At 53.5% G+C, this 22,425-nt stretch overlaps 1 protein-coding gene across 1 annotated transcript; it reads right to left on the minus strand.

Moving 5' to 3' along the window:
* Positions 1-607: 607 nt before the first annotated feature.
* On the minus strand, positions 608-21,879 carry LOC311193267 (ADAMTS-like protein 2; the record flags this gene model as incomplete). Its single annotated transcript, XM_084266031.1, has 18 exons — positions 608-1,146; positions 1,272-1,416; positions 2,063-2,239; positions 3,854-4,024; positions 4,330-4,485; positions 5,065-5,278; positions 5,613-5,739; positions 5,919-6,025; positions 6,706-7,126; positions 7,729-8,146; positions 8,419-8,594; positions 8,994-9,074; positions 10,306-10,429; positions 11,149-11,294; positions 12,248-12,350; positions 12,833-12,908; positions 15,096-15,238; positions 21,796-21,879. The coding sequence occupies 18 exons, from the start codon at positions 21,877-21,879 to the stop codon at positions 1,028-1,030; spliced, it is 2,988 nt and encodes a 995-aa protein (XP_084122157.1). The 3' UTR covers positions 608-1,027.
* Positions 21,880-22,425: the final 546 nt, after the last annotated feature.

Genomic DNA, 22,425 nt, shown 5'->3' on the forward strand with positions numbered 1-22,425 from the left:
GACCTCTGGAAGGCTGGAATAACATGGGGAACTTTTGCTTCTGGGGGGGGGGGGGGCAGTCACCCTTCTGATGGAAAGGAAGGCAACTGCACTGTCACTTGCATCACGTGCGAAGCAAGCATGACCTGTTCCAGCTTGCTAAGTGCCAAGGCTGGCAAGGCAGCTCCAGAGCAGCTGGATGCCCAGGAGGTGGGTTCTCCTCAACCCAACCCACCCCGCGTCTGGTGTGGGTACAGAGCCACGGGTGAGTGCGGCAGGGCTGGAAACACGGGAGGTGCCGCGCTGGGTTAGATGGGTTGGGGACTGGGGGAGGAACAGGATGGGTAGGGGCAGGGATCCCAGATTTTTTCCACTTCAGATTCCTCCTGTTGTTATTCTCCATCTTTGTTGCTCAGCTATGGGTCCAAACTCAATGTCAGAAATAAACAAGGACTTTGAAATACAAACCACGGGGGGGTTCCATTCTTTGGTGGGCACCACAAAGTGGGGTTTATCTGGTGCTGCCTGGCCTGGCCTGAGGATTTCCCCCTCCTCGCCCTTCCCGCTCTCCCTCTTCCATGTCCCTCCCTTGCCTCTGGCCTAGATAAACCGCCCCCCAAACCCAGGCTTTTTACAGTTCAGCTCTTTATTGTGACACCAGAATTGTTCAGTGTGGTTTGGAAATGGCCCTTGCAGTAGGAAAAACCTGCAGGACAGACAGGAGGCGGCTGCTGTCATTCGTGCCACGCTGCGGGCTGGCCTCTGCACCCCACTGCCTTGAGCTAGAGTTCATTTGAGATGACAACAGCAGGGATGGCCTCTCCCAACTCACTTCTCATCAGTTTTCTAGAAATGGATGGTTTGTCTTCTGTAAAATCCTCCTGGTGGAGAGGGAATGGTGAGGGGCAAGTCCTCAGAAGCCTTCCTCACTGAGCAGGCTGGTCTGCAGGGACTGGCTCCACAGCCAAGCCAAGCAGGATGGCTTCAAGTCTGGCTCGAGGGGGCTCTCACCCCTGAACGTGGAAGGGAAGCAGGGGCATGGGAGCTGTCAGGGTGACCTGAGCCGACATGACCGGCAGCAAGCCTTCCTGTAGTACCAGTGAGAGCACAGCTTCACCTTCAGCACCAGCACGCAGTTGGCTGTAGCTTTGTCTTCGCAGTCTTCTTCTGGGGAGCAGAAGCAGCCACAGAAACGGTTAAAAAGGAGATGTGCTTTCCCCCAGCAGAGAGCTTGATGGAGCAAAGGGCTCCCAAGGGCTTCTCTCCCTCCCTCTCTGGCCAGCCAGACTCACCTGGTGCCTCTGTGGGGCATGGCTGGAGTTGGCATGTCTGCCTGGCTTCTGGTTTAGAAGTGGGGTCGCAGCCCTGGGCCAGTGTGTCCCCCTGGTAACACTTCACTTCGCGCAGCCGCACCCCAGCACCACACGTCTTGCTGCACTGTCGGGATTGAGAGAGAAGTGATGGTGAGAGACATTCTCTTTATTTTTCTAGAGTTCCCCTAGCCCTTTGCTCTAGTGAGGCCCCTAGTCCCTGCTTCGGAGACTCTTTTTGAGGAGGTTTGGGGGGAAAACCCACCCTGCTATCAAACTTATGCTCCCCTTTTTATTTTTTGGCTGAAGAAGAGCCTCCCCGAGCCAGGGCTGGGGCAAAGCACGGGAGGAGTTTGCTTTCCACTCTTTAATGCAACCCACAAGTGTTTTTGCTTTGGCTGCTGATGCTGCAGTGGAAGATGGAGAAAACGGCTGGTGTGAGATGGGTGCAGCTCCCCATGTCCACCTATTGCCCAAAAGCTCACCAGTTCAAATCATGGGAGAGCGGGGAAAGACAGAACCTTGACTGCTGACAGAGGCGGAGACCTGGCTGTACTGCCCACAGCATGTGCTCTTGCTTGAAGCAATAATCCACACGCTCCAAGGTTTGTTTTTTCCCAGCTTGCATGTGCCAGTCCCTCCACCTGCTGCCTGCTCATGGTCCCATCCGGACCTAACACAGCCCTCAGCCAGAAACCCTGAGCGCCAGTCATGTTCTGCCAACCCAGGTTACAAGCTGCCCTTTCCCCCTTCCCCACTGCCCTGAGCCCTACCTGAGACCAGGAGGTGGTGAACCACGTCGAACATGGCCTCTTGAAACAGGCAGCTTGCTCCTCGGGTTTCTGAGAGGCCTCGCAGCGCTTCTCGGGGTACTCCCTGTAGACCCCGTTCTCCAGGCCTGCGCACAAGACGGCCCGGGTCTTTGTCCCTCGCCCACAGCTGGCATCACACTGGGAAAGAGAACACAACAGCCAGGTAAGAAACGCTGCTCGGCGGCTGCAGAGGATCAGGCTGAAGTTAAGATGTCATCCAGCTGAGCAGCAAGGTGCGTGGTGCGTGTGCCGACGCCAGGCTAACAGACGTGGTGCTGCCTGGGTCACAGCAGCAATGGGAGGCTGCAAGGGAGATGCGTGTCTTAGGAAGCAAGGATGGGAGCTGGCAATCAGCGTTCAACCAGCACTGGGGGTGCCAAATTCACCTTGGCTGGCCCTGAGAGCAGCTACGGGGGACCTGGGGCAGCTGAGGTGAGACTACAAGAGGCTGCTTCTGTCTTAGGTGTATCTATGTTCTCAGAAACCATGTAGTGTGTTTGTGCAGCAACCTACATCCCTGTGTACCGACAGGCCTCGCTAAGCCCAAGGGGACCAAACTGGTGCAGTGCAGGTGCTTGGCCTGGATGAGTACAGCTGCAGCCAGAGCTACGCAGGCTGAGCTGGGAGCATGAGCTCTGGCTCAGCTCTGCTCCCTGACACCTATGCAGGCATCTGCCAGTTTGTGCACTGCTCTGCACCCCTTTTTCACCATGGCAGGGCCAATACAGCTTACATCTGCACTTAGTCATCCTGTAAAGTCAGAGCTGGTCAGCCAGGAGAACATAGCAAAGCTGGCACAGGCAAAGGCAGGGAGCTCAGCTGGTCCTTCAGAGCTGGGGCAAGTTTAATCACCTGGATGTAGCTGAAAAACCTGCATGCAGCACTGCCTGTGACCCACACCCTAGGCCAGCTGTAGGTTTAATTAATTTGAGCTTATTACCAGTGCCAAAGGAGACTCAGCTGAATGTAGTCAGCAGCTATAAAGGGCAGGAAAACAGGAGAAGAGGCTTAGCTGTGGTTGGAGGGGAGAGGGCTTGGCTGCTTCTCTGGTTTCCTAGAAATCTTCCTTACTGCTTTATGTAAACCCTGTTTTGCCCAAGACTTTGAAGACAAAGCTGAAGGCTCACAGCTGGCTCAATGTGGTCCTTCTTGGTGCTCTGGGACTTGGATCAGCTTTTAACAGGAGGCCCAGGGCCCCTAGGCTTCAAGCAGCAGCAGGCGAGTATGGAGACTGACAAAGATCGAGTGTTTGGTAGAATGGGTGTTCATGAGTCCTGAGGGAAGTACACAGAGCGGCCTGGATGCGACTTCCAGGACAGGGATCTGGGTTGTGGTTCAAGTTTACCTCTGGCTGTTAATTAATTAGAGAGGAAGCTGGGTTTGGTGGTGGGACCAAAATCTCAGGGGAACTGAATGTTGGTTTTGGGACAAAAAGCTCTGCTGAAGTGTCAGCAACTGACAGCTGGGAGGCAGAGGTGGGAGAGGATGGTTTCCTTAGGACATTGCTGCCCTCCAATGGAGGTCTATGGGAAGGCAGAAAATGCCACAAACTTTGGGGTGGTCTTGAGGGTACGGTGCAGGACAAGCTAGGGTATTTAACACTCCTTCCTTCTCTCCGGAAGGAGCTAGGATGAGGGTACAGCTCCTCGGTTGGAGGTCGCACCATGCTCTGCCAAGGGAGCCAGGCTCTCACTGTCTCTGGTGGGATATGGGGTGGGAGGGAAGGCTTGAGGGCACAGGGCTGGGCTTTACCTGGTCCCACTCCTGCTCCACCCAGTGTGCAGGGCAGTTCTTGTTCCCACACGGATGGACCGCCAGGGGCTTGGTGGCCGGGTCACACTGTGAGTCGGAGATCACCTTCCCCTCCAGGTTGCGACACGCGATGAAGCGGCTCATGCGTCCTTCTCCACATGAACCTGAGCACTTGGAGGAATAAAGGGCATTTAGACACAGCAAGAAGGTGAAGTCATTGCAGGACTGAATCCCAAGGGCTTTTGGAGGTACAGGTGGCCAAGGGCTTCCATCCTCCAGGTGCTGGGAGCTTCCCAGGTCACTGAATGGAGCTCACCTCACAGCTAAGAAAAACGTACAGCACGGAGAGAGGCAAAAATACACATCATTCTAGTTTCTGTAGCTGAGCGTCCCCCAGAAGAAATCCCACCTGCTCCCCCCTTGCCAGCCCTGCAGCCCCGGCATCAGGCACAGGGAGCAGCAGCCCCCCGACTCACCGGGCCCCACTCTGAAGCAGTCCAGCGGCGGTCGCAGGGGGGTCCTGTGCACGTCTTCTCGCTGCTGGGCTTCTGGGACTCGTCGCAGAGGGATCCTTCCACCGAGCAGCGCACTTCCCGCTTCACTGTCCCCTGTGTGCCACACCGGGCCGAACACTGCAATGGCCATGCAGAGTCAGTGTCAGGACTCAGAAGCACAGAAGGAGGGGGTGAGCAAAGGCAGGGGAGAGGCAGCTATACCCCCTCCTGTTTTCCTCCTGCTAGGGAAGAGAAGAAGGGCCCCAGCAAGGACAGGAAAAGGTGGGTCAGTCTGTCTGTACTGCTTAACTACTTTGGGTGCCAACATTTTGAGATGCTGGGCCCTGGTCTGCTATTCAGAATCACCGGGCAGCTCCACTGTCCCGGTCCCAAGCGGGCTGTGGGAAGTCAATGAAAGGGATGTCAATTGGGTTTTGTGTCTTCTATGTGCCTGTGCTGTTTTCCCATCTGCCCTCAATTTAATCCTTGGGAAGAGGGAGGCAAAGCCTCTTGCTGACAGGGCTATTGTTTGGTCAAGGGCCTGCTTGAGAAGCGACCTTGGGAAAAATGTTTTGCGATGGCCTTTCTTTGCCGGTCCATGTTTCCCCAGGATGAAGTGAGCCAGGGGCTTCTTCAGCCCCCAACACCTACCAGCCACCTTCCTCCTGACCTGCCCTGGATGCTTACCTCTGGGAGCAAAGCTCCCTCACTTCCTACCTCAGACCACTCGGAGAGTTCCCACTGCGGCCCACAGGCTTTGTTCTTGCAGGCTTTCCTCTCCATGGGCCTGGCCAAGCCAGCTGACTCACAGAGGTCATGGTAAACGGAGCTGTCAAAGCCTGGAGCCAGCATCTTCCAGCAGCGCACGGTGCGGTACTGATAGCCCTCACCACAGGTTCTGGAGCACTCGCTCCACCGGCTGGTCTCCCACCTCCATGAGCAGCCCGAAGGAGAGAAAGCACAAAGGAAAACCCAGGTCAGGGGCACAAGGGACACAGGGAGTCCTGTGTGCCTGGGTCTCCCTCACCCAGCTGCTGTCTGCTCAGCACCTGCACGCCTGTTAAGGCAATGCTGGTCTTGAAAGCCAGCTTTGCCTTCAGCAGGCAATTTAGTCAGCAAGCTCCTTCCCTCTTTTGCTTATCAAGGATGCAAGGGCTTTAGCTGTTTGCTACCTTCCAGCCCAGAAATGGCTGTTACTGGGAGCAGAAAATGATCCTGACAAAGATACGCTGCCCCTGCGGACAGCTGATGTCACTTCCACTCACCTAGGCTGGCAATCTCTCCCTGTGCAGAATTCATGAGTAGGTTCTGGGCGGGTTAGGGCATCGCAGTACGTTTCATCCACTTCCACTCCGTCGTACCGGACACACATGGCATAGGAGGTGCTGATACCTGCTAGACAAACAAGAATCCTCCCTTAGTCAGGCTCTGTCAGATCCTAAAGCCTCCTCCTACCATGATTAAATTACTCACTGCATCTGAAACTGTATCTGCCACTTTAAAAAATACCAATATTCTCTCCAACAGCCAAAACGGACCTCACATGAGGAGTCACTTGAAGCCAAACCTACCTGAAGTGCATGTGGAGCTGCAGGGGGCATAAGCTGAGACTTTCCACCGATACATGTCAGCCAAGCTGATGTCATCGTGGCCCACGGGGCTCACATCAAACTCATTGCTGTAGGAAAAGGAGGTGGTGTGAGCTAAAAATGCAATGCTTCTGCAAACATTAAGTATAGGGAAATTTTTCCTGTATTTGAAGATGGCAAGAAACCTGGAGTTTCTGTTCTCCATCTGCCCTACCTCAGGCAGGAGGGATCACTGACAAACAGTGTAAAGCCTTGATCCACCTCCTGGATTCAACTAGCTGTGACAGTGGACAGCTGTGAGTCAGCATCCTTTTGAGAGGGGGCATTGTTTGTCTAAATTATGGTCTTCTGATCATGCAGGTGCCATCAGTCTCAGTTCACACCAGCACCTTGAAAGGTATAGCATTAGGTTGGAAAGGGGAGCCCAAGTGAGGTCCCTCATAATGTAGTGGGTTGCTTGCCAAAAATGTTTAAAAGTTGCCCCTCTGTTTCCTGTGCAATGTTGAAGTTAGGGGTTCCTTCAGAACCCCTTTAAACTGGATCCCTAAGAGGTGAGCAGGGGGGCAAAATACATTCAGGGAGCTCTATGTCAAGCTGGTTGTGCCAGTCTTTGAAGGACACACCTTTAGTCAAGCACCTACTGCAGCTAATGGATAGACATTGGAGAATGGGGACTTGGGAGGACGGTAGTGACACTATCAGAGGATTGGCTTGACCCTCCCTCCCCAGCTAACCATGCTCCTGTTTCACCCAGGAAACCAAGTGCCACCTTTCAGAGCCAGGGGCTTGCAGAGGCTCTGCCTGGCTGATGTCCACAGTTGTGCTGGCACCTAGCAGAGGGCTCTCCACAGATGCCATCATGCTGTAGTTGGCTCCTTCCCCCTGACTCCCGGCAAACGCCTCCATCTTCAAGTCCTCCAGTGAGTTCTTACGGGCCGGTGCTTTGTGGAGGCCCTGTGGCCACCAGGCAGCTGTGTTGGTCCATAATCTTGTTGTGGAGTTCCTCGGGGCCAGCCTGGCTGCTGGGTGCTGCAGCTCCCTGCAGAACGCGGTGTTGTGGGGGTCTCGGTGACACAGTCGCCTGAAGAGACGAAGCCTGGTGGATGCCAAGCGGCTGTTCTCTGAGAGTTTGGATCGCCTCATGCTGTAGGGTACAGCCGTGCTGATGGAAATTTGGTTGAACCTGAGAGCTGGAAGAAAAATAGAGGGATGTTTGAACTGTATCGGATGGCTTGTACTTCAGCATGTGGTATTTAACAAGGCAAAAAACATTGAGTATTTGGCCTCAAAATCATAAATTGCCACCAGGATACAGCAACAGGCCTTCACTGCCTTGACCAACACACGCCCTCTGTGCATGGCTCAGCAGCTCTGCTTAAGCTCAGGCACGGGCCTTCAGTCCTGACCTGAGCGATACTGCTCAGGTACTGCAGGTGCTTTGTCCCTGAATTGCTGTTTGGCTTTCCCAGCTTGCCCTCGGATGTTACTTGTCAACTTGTTTTCAACTGACGATGACTGAGGGCAGCTAGGACCTCTTGTTGCCACTGCCTGCTAAGCTGGGGTGCTGTGGGGCTGCCTGGCATGACCCATATTGCACCCACCCTCTCCCAACTCCCCTTCCCTACAGAGCTGCTGGCTCTTGTGGCTGCCTGACAGTCTCCACCCCACTATTAATCTTTGTTCCCTCCTCTCCGCCCTGATGGTAAAACCACCTTAGATTTCAAGATGACCAGTGCAGGATGTCTGTTTCCAATGAATATAATGGAAGAGAAGGAAAAACAAAGCAACCAACCCAACTCTGTTTCTCCACCGACTGCTTTCTCCGCCTCTTCCTCTCCTGCTGTGTTTGCATTGTAGACCTGTCGTATCTGGAAGTCATACTTCTTCTCTTCACCTTGTTCCCAGCCCCAGTCCTGAGTCTGCGTGGTGGAGTTGGTGTGGAAGAAGTGTGGGTGACCAAAGCCTAAATCTTTGTGCCCTTCTCTCAGAGGAAGCTGTTCACTCATGTCATCTGGGGACAAGGAAAGCCATGTGGCATTGAAGTCCTGAGCAGCTCTAGAGTTGGCTGGAACAGGGTGGATCTGGCTGGGCTCTGGTAGGTGATGATAGAGAGGTCTGTCTACAGCGGGGGCTGCGGTTCGGAGAGGTGGTGTCCGTGGTACAGTGTAGTCATAAGTTATGTGTGGCATCTTCCCGTTGAAATTATAGTACTGGAGGCAACAGGGAAAGAAAACAAACCCTTTTTTATTTTAAGGACACGTATTTCCCAGAGACCTCTTCTAGCCACATCCATCTGGTGATGGATGTCAAGAGAAGACCGCGTCCTCATCAATCCAAGAGGGAACTCCCATCCAAGACAATGTGTGGCTTCCTCAGCCACTTACATGCTGAGGTTTGGCTTGGAAACCAGGTTAACCTTCCCTTTGCCTGAGGAGGCTGGCAGTGTTGAGACAAGCAAGCCCAAAATGAGCTCCTCACATACCATGGCATTCAGAGACTGGTTGGTGGGCCCGTGAGCTATGACATACTCCAGCCCATCTGCGTTCAGGCTTGAGGGCCGACGGTACTTGAAGATCGTGCCAGCTACCCTGAAGTTCTGGGGGTTATCAACGATGGAGTTGCCATTGAAGAAGAAATGTCCAGATTCATCTGAGAGTGCTTTAAAGAGAGAGAAAAGGGACAGATAAACCCGCCATGCAGAGCACTGGGGCTGCACTGGCACCATGGAGAGCAAACAGCTTGTGACGGAGAACAGCCTGGTAGAACAAGAACCACAGGCTCCAGCATTCATCTTCCAGTCAGGTCAGACCAGCAGTGTTCAACACCTCCTGCTTTAGTTTCCCTCTCCAAGAAGGGAGAAGGCACAGAAGGGAGCTGGGTATCCCGGCTGCTAGAGATGTGGTAGCCTTGGCTTATGGAGAGATGAAGAGCCCCTGGAGAAAATGCTCACAGAGAGCACTTCTGCATCGTGGACAAGAGGGAAAAGAGCCCTCTGCCCCCATCCCACCTCATGGGCAGCTGAACAAGGATCTCCACACCACTAGTTCTGCTGCTTACCTAGGATATTTTCTGTTCTCCTCCGCTCAATGATGAGGATGTCCATGGCACCGGCAGGGATGTTGGTGATGAACACGTAACCTGAGGAATGGGAACAAAACAGAGAGTGAGGAACCCCCCCAAGGAGAGAACAAGGTCTGGGTAGGAAAAACAGCTCATGGGGTAAGTGTATACGTAGGAGGGCAGGACGCTAAGGACATAAATGGATGCTGAGCTGGTCTGTGAGCTCTGATCTCAGCTTGCCTCTGAAGTCCCACTACAGATGACCATTACAGATCTCTGAGGGCTCAGTCTGAGCACTACTAGGTTTGGAGTCAGGAAGGAACTACATGAGCATTACAGTCATGCTTTAGATGTGCAGATGAAAGTGCTCCCACGCTTTTTCTGGCAAGAGCACAGAAAAAAGCTTACTAGTGATCAGGGCTGAGGCTGCACAGAAGATGGAAAAGACCACAGGTCCCCTCAGCTCCTGACTCAACAGAATTTGTCTCAGGAGCAGCATAAAAATCGACCTTTAAAGGGAGAGGAAATAAGGGGCTCTTAAATTACATGGCTTGGCAGCTCAGTCTTTCCTGCTAGAAACGCAGGGCTCGTCCGTTCCGTAAGATTTTTATGAGGACTGGAACAGGAGGCCAAAACTGTATGAGTAATACACCATTACCCCTACTCTGGAGAGGGGCCTGAGTGCTTTTCTAGTCTGGCATCTGTAGAGAGGGAGGCAGGCTAGTCAAACAACAGCAGTGTGACTTGATGCATCCTCAAACCACAGTGAATTAATTATTAATGAGTGTACCACAGTCTATTCCTTCTGTGGGTGAAGGAATGGGCCATGAGGTTGCAATCTCAGCCCAGTTTCAGGAGGACTGTCCCTCAGCTATGCCAGCCATAGGACTGGGGAAAGCAGGAGACAAACAGGCTCAAACAAAGGCTGTGACCTTTGAGTCACAGGAACTTAAGTTTCAAATGAATGTGTAGCACAAATAAAAGACGATTCATTGCTCTCTTCGCGTTATCTGAAGCAGGCAAGATGCCAAAATCAATAGGAACAAATAGATCCTCAGCTGCTTCCTACTGTAAAGAGGTGAAGGGAGGGAGACCTTACCAGCCTAATAATATGGCACATCAACCCCATCTCTGCTAATGCCTAAGCAACAAGGACAAAACACAGGCACTTGAGCAGGGGTGGCACTCTTCAGCTCTTTCCACCCAGCAGCTGGGAAACTCCTACCCACGTTCAAGCCAGTCACCCTTCACGCCAGCGGGTGGTAAGAAGGAGCAGGTGAGGTCCCCAAACTGTGGCAGCAGGGAGTACCTATCTGTGAGATTGCCTTTCGGAAGCTGCCCGAGACACGGTGGCAAGTGCTGCCGTCCCCTCCACACACCCTGCATCTGTCCATCGTCCGGGGTGAGTACAGGCTCCCGTCGCACCCAACCGGCTGCAAAGAATAAAACAAGAGAGGGTTTCCTGTGGCTAGCTTATCTCCACAGGCTGGGGTCTCTTTCAAGGAAAGGCTGCTATGCTCTTCTGCTTTGGTGGAGGGTGTGGGGTAGCTTGGAGTGAGGTCATGAATGAATCCAACAGCAGCAGAAATTCGCGTGTGTAACTTGTGACAACCTATGTTGTGCCCCTGAACCAGAGGCCGGGGCTTGTGCGTGCAGGGGAATGGAGCAAGGCTTGGGTAAGCTGGTTTGGTTCCTTGTCTCTGCATTGAGGTCAGTTTTCCTTGCTGATATAGTGATGTATAGCGCCACCTTCCAGGAGATCCTCCACCAAAGGCAGTCCTGCCTGAAGTGGTAAGGTACCTCTCTCACACTACATACAAACACCCCTGGTCCTTGCTGTCTGAGGGGAAAAACTCCAACGAAAGATTGTTCTTTTTTTAACTGGATTTCAGTGTAAACAACTTTGCAATTCTAGTGTCCTCTGTGCTGGAAGGAAAGGGCTGTCACTCAATGGGCACCTGTGGATGTATCTTACTCCTTTTGTGTGAACCTCTCTGCTCTCCTTTAGCCCACTGGCTTTCAAGTGTGAATGAAACCAAGGCCAGGCCTTGGTTTCAATTCCCTGCTGTGACCACCAACCTTGTGGTGACTGGGAGGTCCAGCTGTGCACTTACACCCCCAATTTCTGTACCACTTTTCCCCAGGGCCTCACCTCACACTTCCCATCGATGCAGACCCCTTGATAGGTCCTGTCCTTGCAGGAGGTACCATCCTGTGCTTGGGCCATCAGTTGCCTCTCTCCGCTCTGGGTGGTGCACTGGAGGTCACATGGCTTGTTGGAGATGCTGGTGTAGTCATCTGAAGGGACACAAGCAGGAAGTCACCAGGCAGCTCAAGGTGCTCAGAGATGGGCAGCGAGGAAGGGGACTTTACTCTTATCCATGCTGATGGTTTGTATGTTCTCGCTTCTTGAGATGAGACCCCACCCCCAAGGCTACAAATTTTGCAGTAGTAAAGGGGGTCATGGTATGAGGCTGCGGCTGGGGATTATGCCTAGCAGAAAATGTTTCTTGCTGGTGCACCCTGTTCTTTGCCACATCCTTTCCCCTTTGCTGTGCCAGACACGGGAATCTGCATCAGCATATCCCAGGACACACATAAATCAAGCAAGACTTGTAAGAGAGGTACTGACTGCGTGGGGCTGTGGTCAGCTACACCCCATTCAGCTGAGCAACCAAAGCTAGAAGTGTAGATGTTCTACGTCCCCTTGACAGCCAATGGAAAGAGGAAAACGGGTGGGTCTAGAAAGAGGGTAATATCTTAGGTGAGCTCAATCTGGGCCTCAAGGGACAACTGGCAATCCATGTGGAGCAATCTGTCTCGCCTGAGCAGGAAGCATGGGCATCCTGTTCGGAACAACCCACCACCAACCCAGTGGGAAGCATGCTGGGTGAAAGAGGCAGCCAAAATGGTAGAAGGCACAAAGAGCGTGAACACCCACTCTGCCAAGATGACTGCTGGTTAGCCAAGACAACTCAGAGAAGCCTGTGTCCTGTCTGCCCACCAGTGCTTGCGGATGTAGGATCCAAAACAGGAGCAATGTGGTGAGAGAGGAGGCCTGGCTGGGTGGAGCAGTTCTGTGAAGAGACAGGGAACGATTTCTCCAAAGCAGGGAGCACAGGGAAACACTTCCAGACCAGCCAGGGGCATCCATCCCTTATCCCCTGGGCCCTTCCCCTTCTCCTGTGTCTGAGAAGATCCTTGTGGGTGTTTTCTCACCCTGATCTTTTGTGTGAAACTGTGAAACCCACCTGGATAGAGGGGCATCCAGTGGTAGTAGCGCTTCCCAAAGGCTTTGGCATTGAAACTGGAGCACTGCTGCTGTTTGAAGCTTGCTGTGTTGGCTGGGCAGGGCTACAGAGGGAATAAATGTAATCAAAAGCTCCCGAGGTCACAGCCATGGTTGTGACAGCTGCTTGTCCCTGCTGCATCCTTGGAGGATGAAGGTGCCCTGTCTGCCCTGGAAGGAATCAGTGCTGGACTCTGAGGTGCCATAATATGGGCAGAAAGGCCAGGCCTCCACCACCAAGAGCCCCTCAGGCAGCTCTTGCAAAAATTACTTTCAGCACAGGGAAAAGCATACTGGGAGAACATCGTCCCTCCCACCACCACCCTCCCCCACAGCAAATACGCTTTTATATCCTTTTCCCCAGCCTCTCAGTCCCAGAGAGGGACATCTTCCCACATCTTCAAGGGCAACACTGTTGGCCACTCCAAGAATGGATTGCACTCCTCGAGTCACACCCTGAATGCTTGTGCTCTTCCAGCCCCAAGTGTGACCCCCTAAGTCCCATGTTTTCCCCCAGTGAGGACCAGTCAGTACTGGTGGTTCTCACCTGCTGCTGGCACAGCTGGTAGTGCTTGGCTTGACCAACGCACATGGTGCTGTTTGTTCCCTGGGGCATCTGGAGCCTGCAAAGCAGAAAGGAAATGAGCTAGAGGTCTGTGAAGTACGAAGGTGTTGAGGATGACAGAGAAGTTAGGCCTGACTTTGTGGGGAGAAGCAAGGCAGGGGTTTTGTCAGGGCAAAGCTTTCTGGATCGAGACTGGCTAACGGCTCCTCTGAAGCACACTTTCAATGCTTTTATGTGGACTGTGAATTTTAGACTACTCTTTTTTTTGTGGGGCTGGCGCAGGCTGAGTAGACAGAGAACAACTGCAATATCACCATCACCACCGTGTCCTTCACCTCTGAGCTCCAAAGGAGTTGGTGTGACAATAGACCTGACTATCCATCACTTCCATGGAAGCACCCAAGACTTGCAGTGACCAGGGGACCCGATTTCAGGCTTCACCCTGCAGTGGGTGGGCAGAGACGGCAGCTCTCATGGGGACTGGCCACCCTAAAAAACTAGCAGGAAAGGCTTGGTGCAGATGATGGACTAAAAGCAGGGGAATTTCTCAATGCTTGGCGCTTTATTCCTGGCTAGCAGGAGTTTTCCAGGGAACAATGGAGGCCTTGACTGATGCAAAGGCAAAATAATTCTTGAAAGCTGGGAAGAGGCTGGGAGAACAACTGAGACTGCGGATTGAGGCCATGTGGTCTGAGTAAGGATGAGCAGCAGGCGATGCCTGAACAGTGCCGGGAATTTGGGGTGCGGTGTGTAATACAGAACACTGTAGGCATATTCAGGCTGGGCTGGCTAGAGGTGCTGTGGCTGTCCCTCCAGAGCAACACTGTACATGGTGTAGGCAATGCCTAAATTTGCACCAAAAGGCTTAACTGCCGTGCCTTTCAGCCTCAGCAGAGACAGAAATTGTTTCGTGGGCATACTTGTCTCATGCTTAGGTCATCCTCCTTGGAGCTGCAAACCTTTAGGCTGGGTTTGTGTGGGGTTTTTTTAAATTCAGGCTTGAACCCCGGAGTAAAACACCACAGCAACGAGCTTCCCTTCCCAGCTCCAGAGTCAAGGACAGAACAGATGCCAAAAGGAGGAAAAAAACCCCAACCCTCTCTCTCCTGGCAGCCAGCACAGGGGAGAAGGGCTGCTCTGGCTGTGCAGGGCAGCCCCAGGCTCCCTCACACCCTGTTTCCCACTGCTTCCCCATGATGACACAGTGTACTTGGGGAAGAGGAGCAGCAGTGACAGTGGCTAGCCCAGTTAGGGGGAGGCCACATCCAGGCAGAAGGTACAGGAGCACATCTGGACCCTCGCCGTGCTGCCAGCCAGACAAAACTTCTCTGCTGCAGGAAGGAGAGCGGCTGGGGGCCCTAACTGGAGCTTCCTCCACTCAGGAGTGCAGTCACACAGAAGGGAAAGGGGCCAGTGGTGTGGGCAACCCCTGTGGGCTTGCTGTGTGGCAGGATGCTGGCTCTTGTTAACATCTCAGGAGCAGGGAGCGGCAGTGAAGTGCCTGAGGAGGAGGAGGGAGGGCCCTGTGGCAAGGTGGCGTGACCCAGGGGGGGCAGCAGGAGTTCAGGCAGCTGAAGCTCCCCAGCTCTCTCTGCTCCCACAAATCCTGAACAACCATTACCAGGACTGTCGCAGTTACAGGGGACAAATGTGGCTGTAGGGGACAAACAGAGACACTGTCAGGTGACAGCCAGATAAATGTCAGAGGAAGAAAGACTTGCAAGCTCTGCAGGGAATAAAAAGGGAAAACTGCTGAGATGTGGCTGAGCTGGCTGCTGCCAGGAGTAAATCAAGTCCCCAGAAGGTGTCTGGGAAATGTACCCACATGCTCAGCACAGGAACTGGCTACAAATCAGGGTTAGGCTGGGCAGAGCAGCCACGGCAAGCTAGGGTTTGCCACAGAGGGGAAGAAGACTCAAGCTAGTCTTTTCCAGCCCACAACCCTGTTATCAATTCTCCTGCAGACTCCAAGAGGGGACCAACCCCTTGCTCCCCATCGCGTGAGCCAGGCTGAGGTTCGTGGGGAGAGTCTCCTGTCCCACCGCAGCACACTTCTCCCCACCACTGCGTGCCCACCACCAACCCCACAGGCACCAGCTGCCTTCCTTTCCAAGAGGCCACAGAAGAGGGAACAGCCACCTCTGCAACTCTTGGAGGTTTGTCCCCACAATGCAGGTCAGGGACACCCCATCTCACCTCTGTCACTTGAGATCTGGTCAAGGGCTCAGGCTGGGACACGACTCACCTCTGTTGTAAGCAGTGTCTCTCTCGGGACATCACGCCTCCTCCGCAGGACCGGGAGCAGGTAGACCAGGAGCTCCACTCTCCCCACCACTTTGTAACTTCTTCATCCCAGGGGCCAGCTCCATCTGCTGCCTCACTACTGTCCTGACAGAAACAGAGCATGGTTAGCTGGAGAACCTGACTCCTCACCATCCTGGGCAGAGCAGGACCTTCCAAAGGCAGCTCTCCAGGGACCATGTTACCTGGATGCCTTCTAAATGGGCAGCGCTGAGACATCTGTGGCAGAATCAGGCCCCTCTGGGGCCAAACCAGACTCACATATCTCAAAATTCAAATTTTGCTCCAAGACCAAGCTATGCATGGGAAAGAAGATGCCTCTGGGATGTCATGACATGATATGTAGAAGGCCTGTAGGGCTGGACATGTGTGACAGTAACACCAGCTGCAGCCTGACCCCACAGCATTGCTCCCAGCCCAGGTCAGGCAGAACAGTGGATCACATCTCAGGCTGCCTGACACGAGACAGTGAGGGCAGAAGGAACGCTGCAGTGCGTGGCTGTGTGGAGGCCTGCTGGCAGAGCAGGCAGGGGGACACATCTGCCAATCGCTGGAGCTGCATCTCAACACATAAACTTCTCTCTGTACCTACCTCAGCTCAGATCCAAGCTCCTCACCCTCCAACCCTCACAAAAGTTCTTGTCAAAAGTGCTTCAGAGGCTCCTGCAACTGCTGTCATCCTCTCTCCCTACCCACTCATGACTGCTTCATTTCCCAATATGCCTTGCTGGGGGCTGAGCCTTTAAATTTGGCAAACCTGAGCTCTTCTGGCCCTAAGATGGCCATTGCAGCAGGCTGCTGTTGGCAGTGCCTCCACAGTTCCCAGCAGGTAAGTGATTCTACCCTTTAACTGGGGGTGTCTTTCAGTATGGTGTTTTCCTACTTAGTGTTTGATGGCCTAAAAAGCTCCTGGGGATGCTGGCAAACTGGCCTGTGCAAAGAAGGAATTTTCTATTTACTGGAATACAGCTATAAGCCGTGTCAATCACAGCAGTGAGTTTAACATGTGACAGTGATTGGAAGGGATTTATCCAGGTGAAAATGCTGACAGTCTTTCAGTATTAGCAGAAGAAAATGAATAAACTATGTGGGTGCAAAGGCTGCTGTGTTAGGGTGAGGGCTCAGGGCAGCTGATTTGTAGTGGTGGCTGATAGTCCTGTTGGGAAAAGCTGATTTGCAGAGCGGAACTGGGACAGGCTGCCCAGGGGGGTGTGGAGTCTCCTTCTCTGGAGATATTCCAGCCCCGTCTGGATGCCTCCCTGTGCGACCTGTCCTAGGGACCCTGCTTTGGCAGGGAGTTGAATCCAATGAGCTCTGGAGGGCCCTTCTAACCCCTGCGATTCTAAGTCTGTAAACTGGTGGATGTGTGGAAAAACTCCACAGGGTTTGCTCCCCACTAAACGTTTGCCGCTCACTGTTTCAGTTGCCTGTCTCTTGGCTTTGTATTCTTTTGCGGTGTAATAAAGCCAAAGCGTTCTTCATCTTGTAGCATAATTCCTGCCTGAGAACTTGTCGTTGCTACAGCGACTGCCAACAGAACATCCTCTGGGCAGAGGAGATGCAGCTGGTTTTAAGCAAATACTTTAAAGTTGTAATTAGCGTGGTTGAAATGTGCCTTGTGGTTCTTCTCAGTGATAGCCACAGCATGCTGAAAGTAACCTGAAAAAGCACTGTGTTACCTGGTGTAACTACTCTCCAGTGATTACAATGGTTGGTTTAGAAAACAACATGACAGAACTCTTTGCTGTTCTCAGCTGTGCTGGCTGGAGCTGACTTGCCTGAAAGGGCCCACATGCTGTGGCCAGCAGCTGAGCTGCCCAAGAGAAAAGTGGAGTTTAAAAGAAACAGAGATGTTTTCACAAACTCCTTTTTCTCCTCTTCCATGTTATCATCTCAACCTCTTTCCTACAAGAATCTCAGTCTGACTGTGGATGATGAGACTGCAAATGGAAACGCTGACTGTGTGGTTTCCAGATTTATGAAGGAAGGTCTCTTATTGTGAGGTATTTTCAGCTAAAACTTCTCCCTGCCCCCTTCTATGCCTCTCTGTGATAAGCATCTCAAGGTCCTCACAACTGTCAGGGAGGACAATGCCACCTGATATATCTGGTGCCTGTGCTCAGCGCAACACAGCTGCTCCCATAGCTGGGGCAATAATCAATGCTGGTGTCTTACCACTTCACCGAGCCGTTAGAGGCGCAGGAACCAAAAGCTGCAGGGTTTACACAGCTTCTCCTCACATGGCAGTGAAAAGCTGTTGCTGTAACCTGTGAGATAGTCCTGCTCCAGAGACCCTGCGCTGCGAGAAGGTGGGACGGGGCAGGAGGGACGTGGAACAGCCTTTTCTACTGACCCGCCCCTGGATGCAAGAAGTGTTTGGAGCAGTGGAAAGCTGCAGGTGCCTTCTCAGGGTTGCTGCTCTGGGGTGTGTGGCCCAGATGCAAGGAGACTCGGCCTGCGGGAGCAAAGCTGAGTTCTGGGGAAGATTGATTTGGCTCTCAGGTTTTCCATGACCAAGCTCCCTCGCCAGTCCCTGCCTAGGCACATTTATTTTCCAGTGTAAGCAAGGACAATGCTGAGCTGTCTCCTTGGCCAGTGACACTTAATGGCACAACTGCATCCAAGTCCTAGGCCTGGTGACATGGGAGGGGGAACTTCAGGTTCTTTAGAGCTGGGGCAGCTGGTTCCAGTCTGTGCTGAATTTATTCTGTTGTCAGAAATTATTCTGCATTAACCACGACACACAAATGCGTCTTGTTTTTAATTAGAGATGCTTGCATTTTCCAAATTTCCAGATAATAAGTTAAGGACTGTGGGACAGACTCCTGATTAGATTAGCTCCTAGCTCTAGTTTCCCAAGCCCTTCTGCAAATCCCAAGAGTTCCCTTCCAGACGAGTGAATTTCCACACTCCCCCATCCTCCTCCTCGCAGAAGGGGAAACCAAAGGGGCTTTACAGCAGCTCTTTTGGGCTCTCCTGGTTACAGGCGATGCTGGAGCTGCTCTAATTTGTGCCCTGCTGCAAAATCACAGAAACTGAGCAGGCCAGAAACACTGGAGCAGGAGGTGCACGTAGGTCTGGTCTTTGTAAGGCTTGCTCTGCCTGGGCTTAGGTAAGGGCTCTGCCTAAGGGAGGTGAGAGGGTCAGGTAGGATTCCTTAGGTGATGAGGAATATAATTCCTAGAATTTACATGCATCTGTAGAAAAGACAGACCGTGTTCCAGAGCAGCCAGGTGCTCTCCGCAAGAATTTCCCCTGAGGCATCTGTGGCTTGGCACTGAGTGATTATTCAGCTGCAGTTCTTCCTCTCTGAGGCTATCCGAGTTATTTCTGCACCTCTGCACCTATGCTGGAGGCCATGCAACTGAGCAGGTGAGGGCTGCACCCCCCACCCCCAGTCCCCTCCTTGGGGGAACCCGAGCTCAGAACCCCAACCTTCAGGGTACTATTACAGGATGAAGAATCTGGCTCCAGATTTGCCAGTATCAGTGACAGAAACAAGTCTCCAAAACAGCACCACTGAAAGCCGCTTCTGTCTAATCAAAGACCCAGCAGCTGTTTCCCTCTCCCCCCTCGGCCAAACAAAGGCAGCCACAAACAAAATGCTCCAGCCTCACAAAGATGCGGGGTGGGGGGGTGTGTGCAGGCTGACATCCTATCAGATTTCCAGGCTGTCTTTCTGAAGAGCTAAAAGGGATGAAATAAACTCTCTGCGGGCTCTTTGTCACGCTCTGGATCAGGTCCGAGTTACGCAGGGTTTCCCAGAGACCTGGGAAGGACTATAACCACTGTGTCAGTGGCCCAGCCTCCCGTGTTGCTTATTCTTGTGCCTAATCTTTGAGATTCATTAGAGCCAGGGTCCTGGAAAAAAAAAAAAGCTGTCTGGGCAGAGAGACCACAAACACGTCTGTCTAGTTTTCTTCAGAGAGGAGCTGGGGAGAGCGGGGAGGCCTCCTGCTTTCAGGGCTTCTAAGGGCTGGCCCATCACTAAGGGCTGTTACAAACTACTCTACTCAGCCCTGTCTGAGATTAAGGCTACTAGAAGCTGAAAACGAAATAAACTCTTCACAGACCTTTTCTGAGGCCATTAACTGCCATGTCCTCAACCAACAATTTCCATGATCCCTTTACTTAAGGGCTTCTTTCTACAGCAAACCACACTACTTACTGAAAAAGTGAGTACCTTCAGATGTCTTAATGCCTGGAACTGCCATCAAATTATTACCTGGAAATGAACAACCACATTCAGCTCCCCTGGCTTGGGTTCCCTGTGTCATCTTCTCAGTAAAGCTGTGGTGATGGACTTTACCACAGTCCCGAAAAGAACCAGTAGTGTTTGCAATGATGCCCTGATGTTCTACAAAAGAACTGGCCCCCATGAAAAGCTATTTCTCATCCTGTCCCCATTTTATCCTACTTGCATAGATGAGATGGCTTGTAGGAGAGAGTCAGTGTTGGAAGCAGGCACAAAACATGTTTTTCCTTAGAAAAGTTGAAACGAGGTATTTGGGAAGGAGCTTTCCATGAGGCAAAGGTATCCTGAGGTAAAATGAGACGCAGGATAGTTTTTATGGGATCAGGATGGGAAGAACACTAACCTGGGGAAAAAAGGTAGCTTGCTACCTATTGCATCAGGCAGATGGGAGATTGCAGCAGAGAAGTAACAGAAATCTGGCCATACAATGAGGCACAGGTGAGAACCAAATTAGGAAACTGGTGAATGGGAGCCAGTGGAGAACTATTGAGTGATAATCCTGCTGTGACAGGAGGTTCACGGGCAAGCACTGCATGTCCTTACAGAATACTTAAGCCAAGTCAGCGAGGTCATTCCCTTCCTTCCCCTAACACTTACTCTGGGGCAAGCCAGAAGAAAGGATGGAAACCTGGGCAGGTTAAGAGGGGAGTAACAGGTGGTGCAGGTGAGACGCATCTGTCACCAGGTTTTTCTGGAGGCAGTGAATGCAGCTAGCCCCATATAGGGAGGAACGTGCTTACCCTATCTGTGGACTGAGGCTTTCTGTGACACTTTTTGTATGATCACATTGTATGTAAAAGACCAGTTAGTGACAGGAATTGCAGGTTAATCCCCTCAGGACCATTCTGTGCGCTGTCTTGCACCAGAGACACCGATCAATGCTATCAACCACATCTTCCAGGCCAACTTGTACCATGCAATCCTTGAGCCACGAGCTCTGCTGGGATGTCCTGCAGTCAGGGAGACCTCAGGGCAGACCCAGGTACAGTGCAGATGGATGTTTGTCCTAGGGAGGGCTGAGCAGCCCTCCTCCCAGCCCCAATGCTTGCGTCTTAGATCCTGTACAAACACAGCTGCTGGGGGCAGGGAGGGCCACAAGCAGCCAAGGCTTGTATAACGCATCAATGGAGGAGTCCATCCAGGTCAGAGCTAAACAAAGGACTCTAGGACTTCTGTTTAGCTTGACCCAGCTTGCTCTACCTGAAATTTCTCTCTGAGTTAGCCCTACAGTTATAAACAGGGATAAACAGAACAAGCAGTGAATGTGGTGCAAAGGTAAAAACAAAGTGGAAATGAGCCACTTGAGCATTAAAATGAAGATAATGTTGGAACAGGAGACACTGCTGCTCTTCTAACCTGGGTTATCCACAGTAAAGCTGCAGTGTCTGGTTTGCTCTGTGTTTAACTTCGCTCACGTGAGATTGCTTCGCCCCAGCCATGGAGTCTAGGGGTGGGAAACACAACCCAAATCACTCTTCTTTAGCAGAGCTGAATCCTTTGAGCAAAGAAATCCATCCAGGTTGCCCCTGGGGAAATAGGAGTGCTGAGCCACAATGGATGCAGCAACCCATGAAGGCAGGGGCACAGCTGGCACCCTGCAAAACTGGGATTTCTGCCTCCTCTGCAGCAATAACCAGTGATTCCTCCCAGGGTGGGAGTGGGGAAGGAGAAGGGGACTGACTGGCAGAGGGGTTTTGGTGCTGCTGTGAAACAAGTGCCGGGCTTCAAGAGGGCCAGTCCTTTGTGGAGGAGAGCAGAGCTCAGAGGAGCATGGGGTTTTGATGCGGTTGCACAACCCGCAGTTAAGAGGGGAGAAAGCAGCTGCTTAAACCCGTGCCTAGTATGGCAGAGGGGTGTACGCTAAGAGCAAAATCTGTTTTTCAGCCCGAAACTGGAGTCGACCCTCTGTTAGGGATGAATGTGGGAGGCAGCCTCGGGCGAGCCCCCAACCAGGGAAAGACCCTGCTCCCCCGTGGCCCCTCGGGTGATGCTGTGAAGCCTCCACAGGCGCCCTCACGCCCACCCACCCCCTTCGTCGGCCTTTTGTTAGTGCCAGGCCGCTGGGGAGCGAGCGACGCGCCTGCTCCTCGGGATAAACGCGGGGGGAGACACGACAAAACCCCCTTCTCAAGCGTCCCGAGCCTGTGAGAGGACGGCGGGGGGTACCCCCAACTCCACGCTGCTCCCTGCGGGGAAGGAATAGCGAGAAGCCGCCGCTCCCCCCGCTCCCGAAGCCCAGGGCGGGCCGGGCCCACCGGGCCCGGCCCCGCCAGCTCGGAGCGCCCCTCCTGGCCCGGGCCCCGGCCCCGGCGCGGCTCCCCGAGGGGAGGGAAGGAAGGAGGGAAAGAGGGGAGGCTCCGCCGCCACGGGCCCACCCGCCGCCGCTTACCTTACCGCCGAGGGGGGCGGCGGCGGCGCTGAGGAGGAGGAGGAGGAGAAGGAGGCGGAGGAGGCGGCGGGGAGCGGCGGCCATGCCGCGCTGCTGCTGCTGCAGCCGCCGCGGAGGAGGCGGCGAGGCGGCCCACCAGCGGCGGTAGCAGGAGCAGCCGCCGCCGGAGCGCGGCCCGGCATGGCTGAGGGAGTTAATGACTTTACAACCTGCCGGGTGGCGGGCGGCGACCCGCGGCGCGGCCGCTCGGCGGGGGATGGGGCTGAGGTGGGGACCGGCCGCTCCTCAAGCCCCGCCGCCCCGGGGCTCGGCCCCCCGTCCCTCCTTGCGAGCCGTGGGGCAGGGAGCCTGAGTCTCCCCCCGCCCTCCTCGCCTTGTACCGCCCTGCCTGCGGCCGGTCCCAGCGCCCGGCTCTTCCTCCGCTGGTCGCGTCGCTGTTCGCAGCCCGTTTGTAACCGCCGCGGCGACACGGTGGTGGCTCCCGGTTGGGCCACTGCTCAGCGGTCACACGCACCCGGGCTGCCCCCGGCAAGCCCCTCGCTCTCAAGCGAAGCCCTCCTTTCCTCAAACAAACACCCCTTTGCTTCCCCATTTCCTTTCCCTGCCCTGTCTGGGCGAGCGCTTTTCCCA

The sequence above is a fragment of the Gallinula chloropus genome (genome assembly GCF_964237585.1).
Source record: "Gallinula chloropus genome assembly, chromosome: 6".
In the NCBI taxonomy this organism is placed as follows: Eukaryota; Metazoa; Chordata; class Aves; order Gruiformes; family Rallidae; genus Gallinula; species Gallinula chloropus.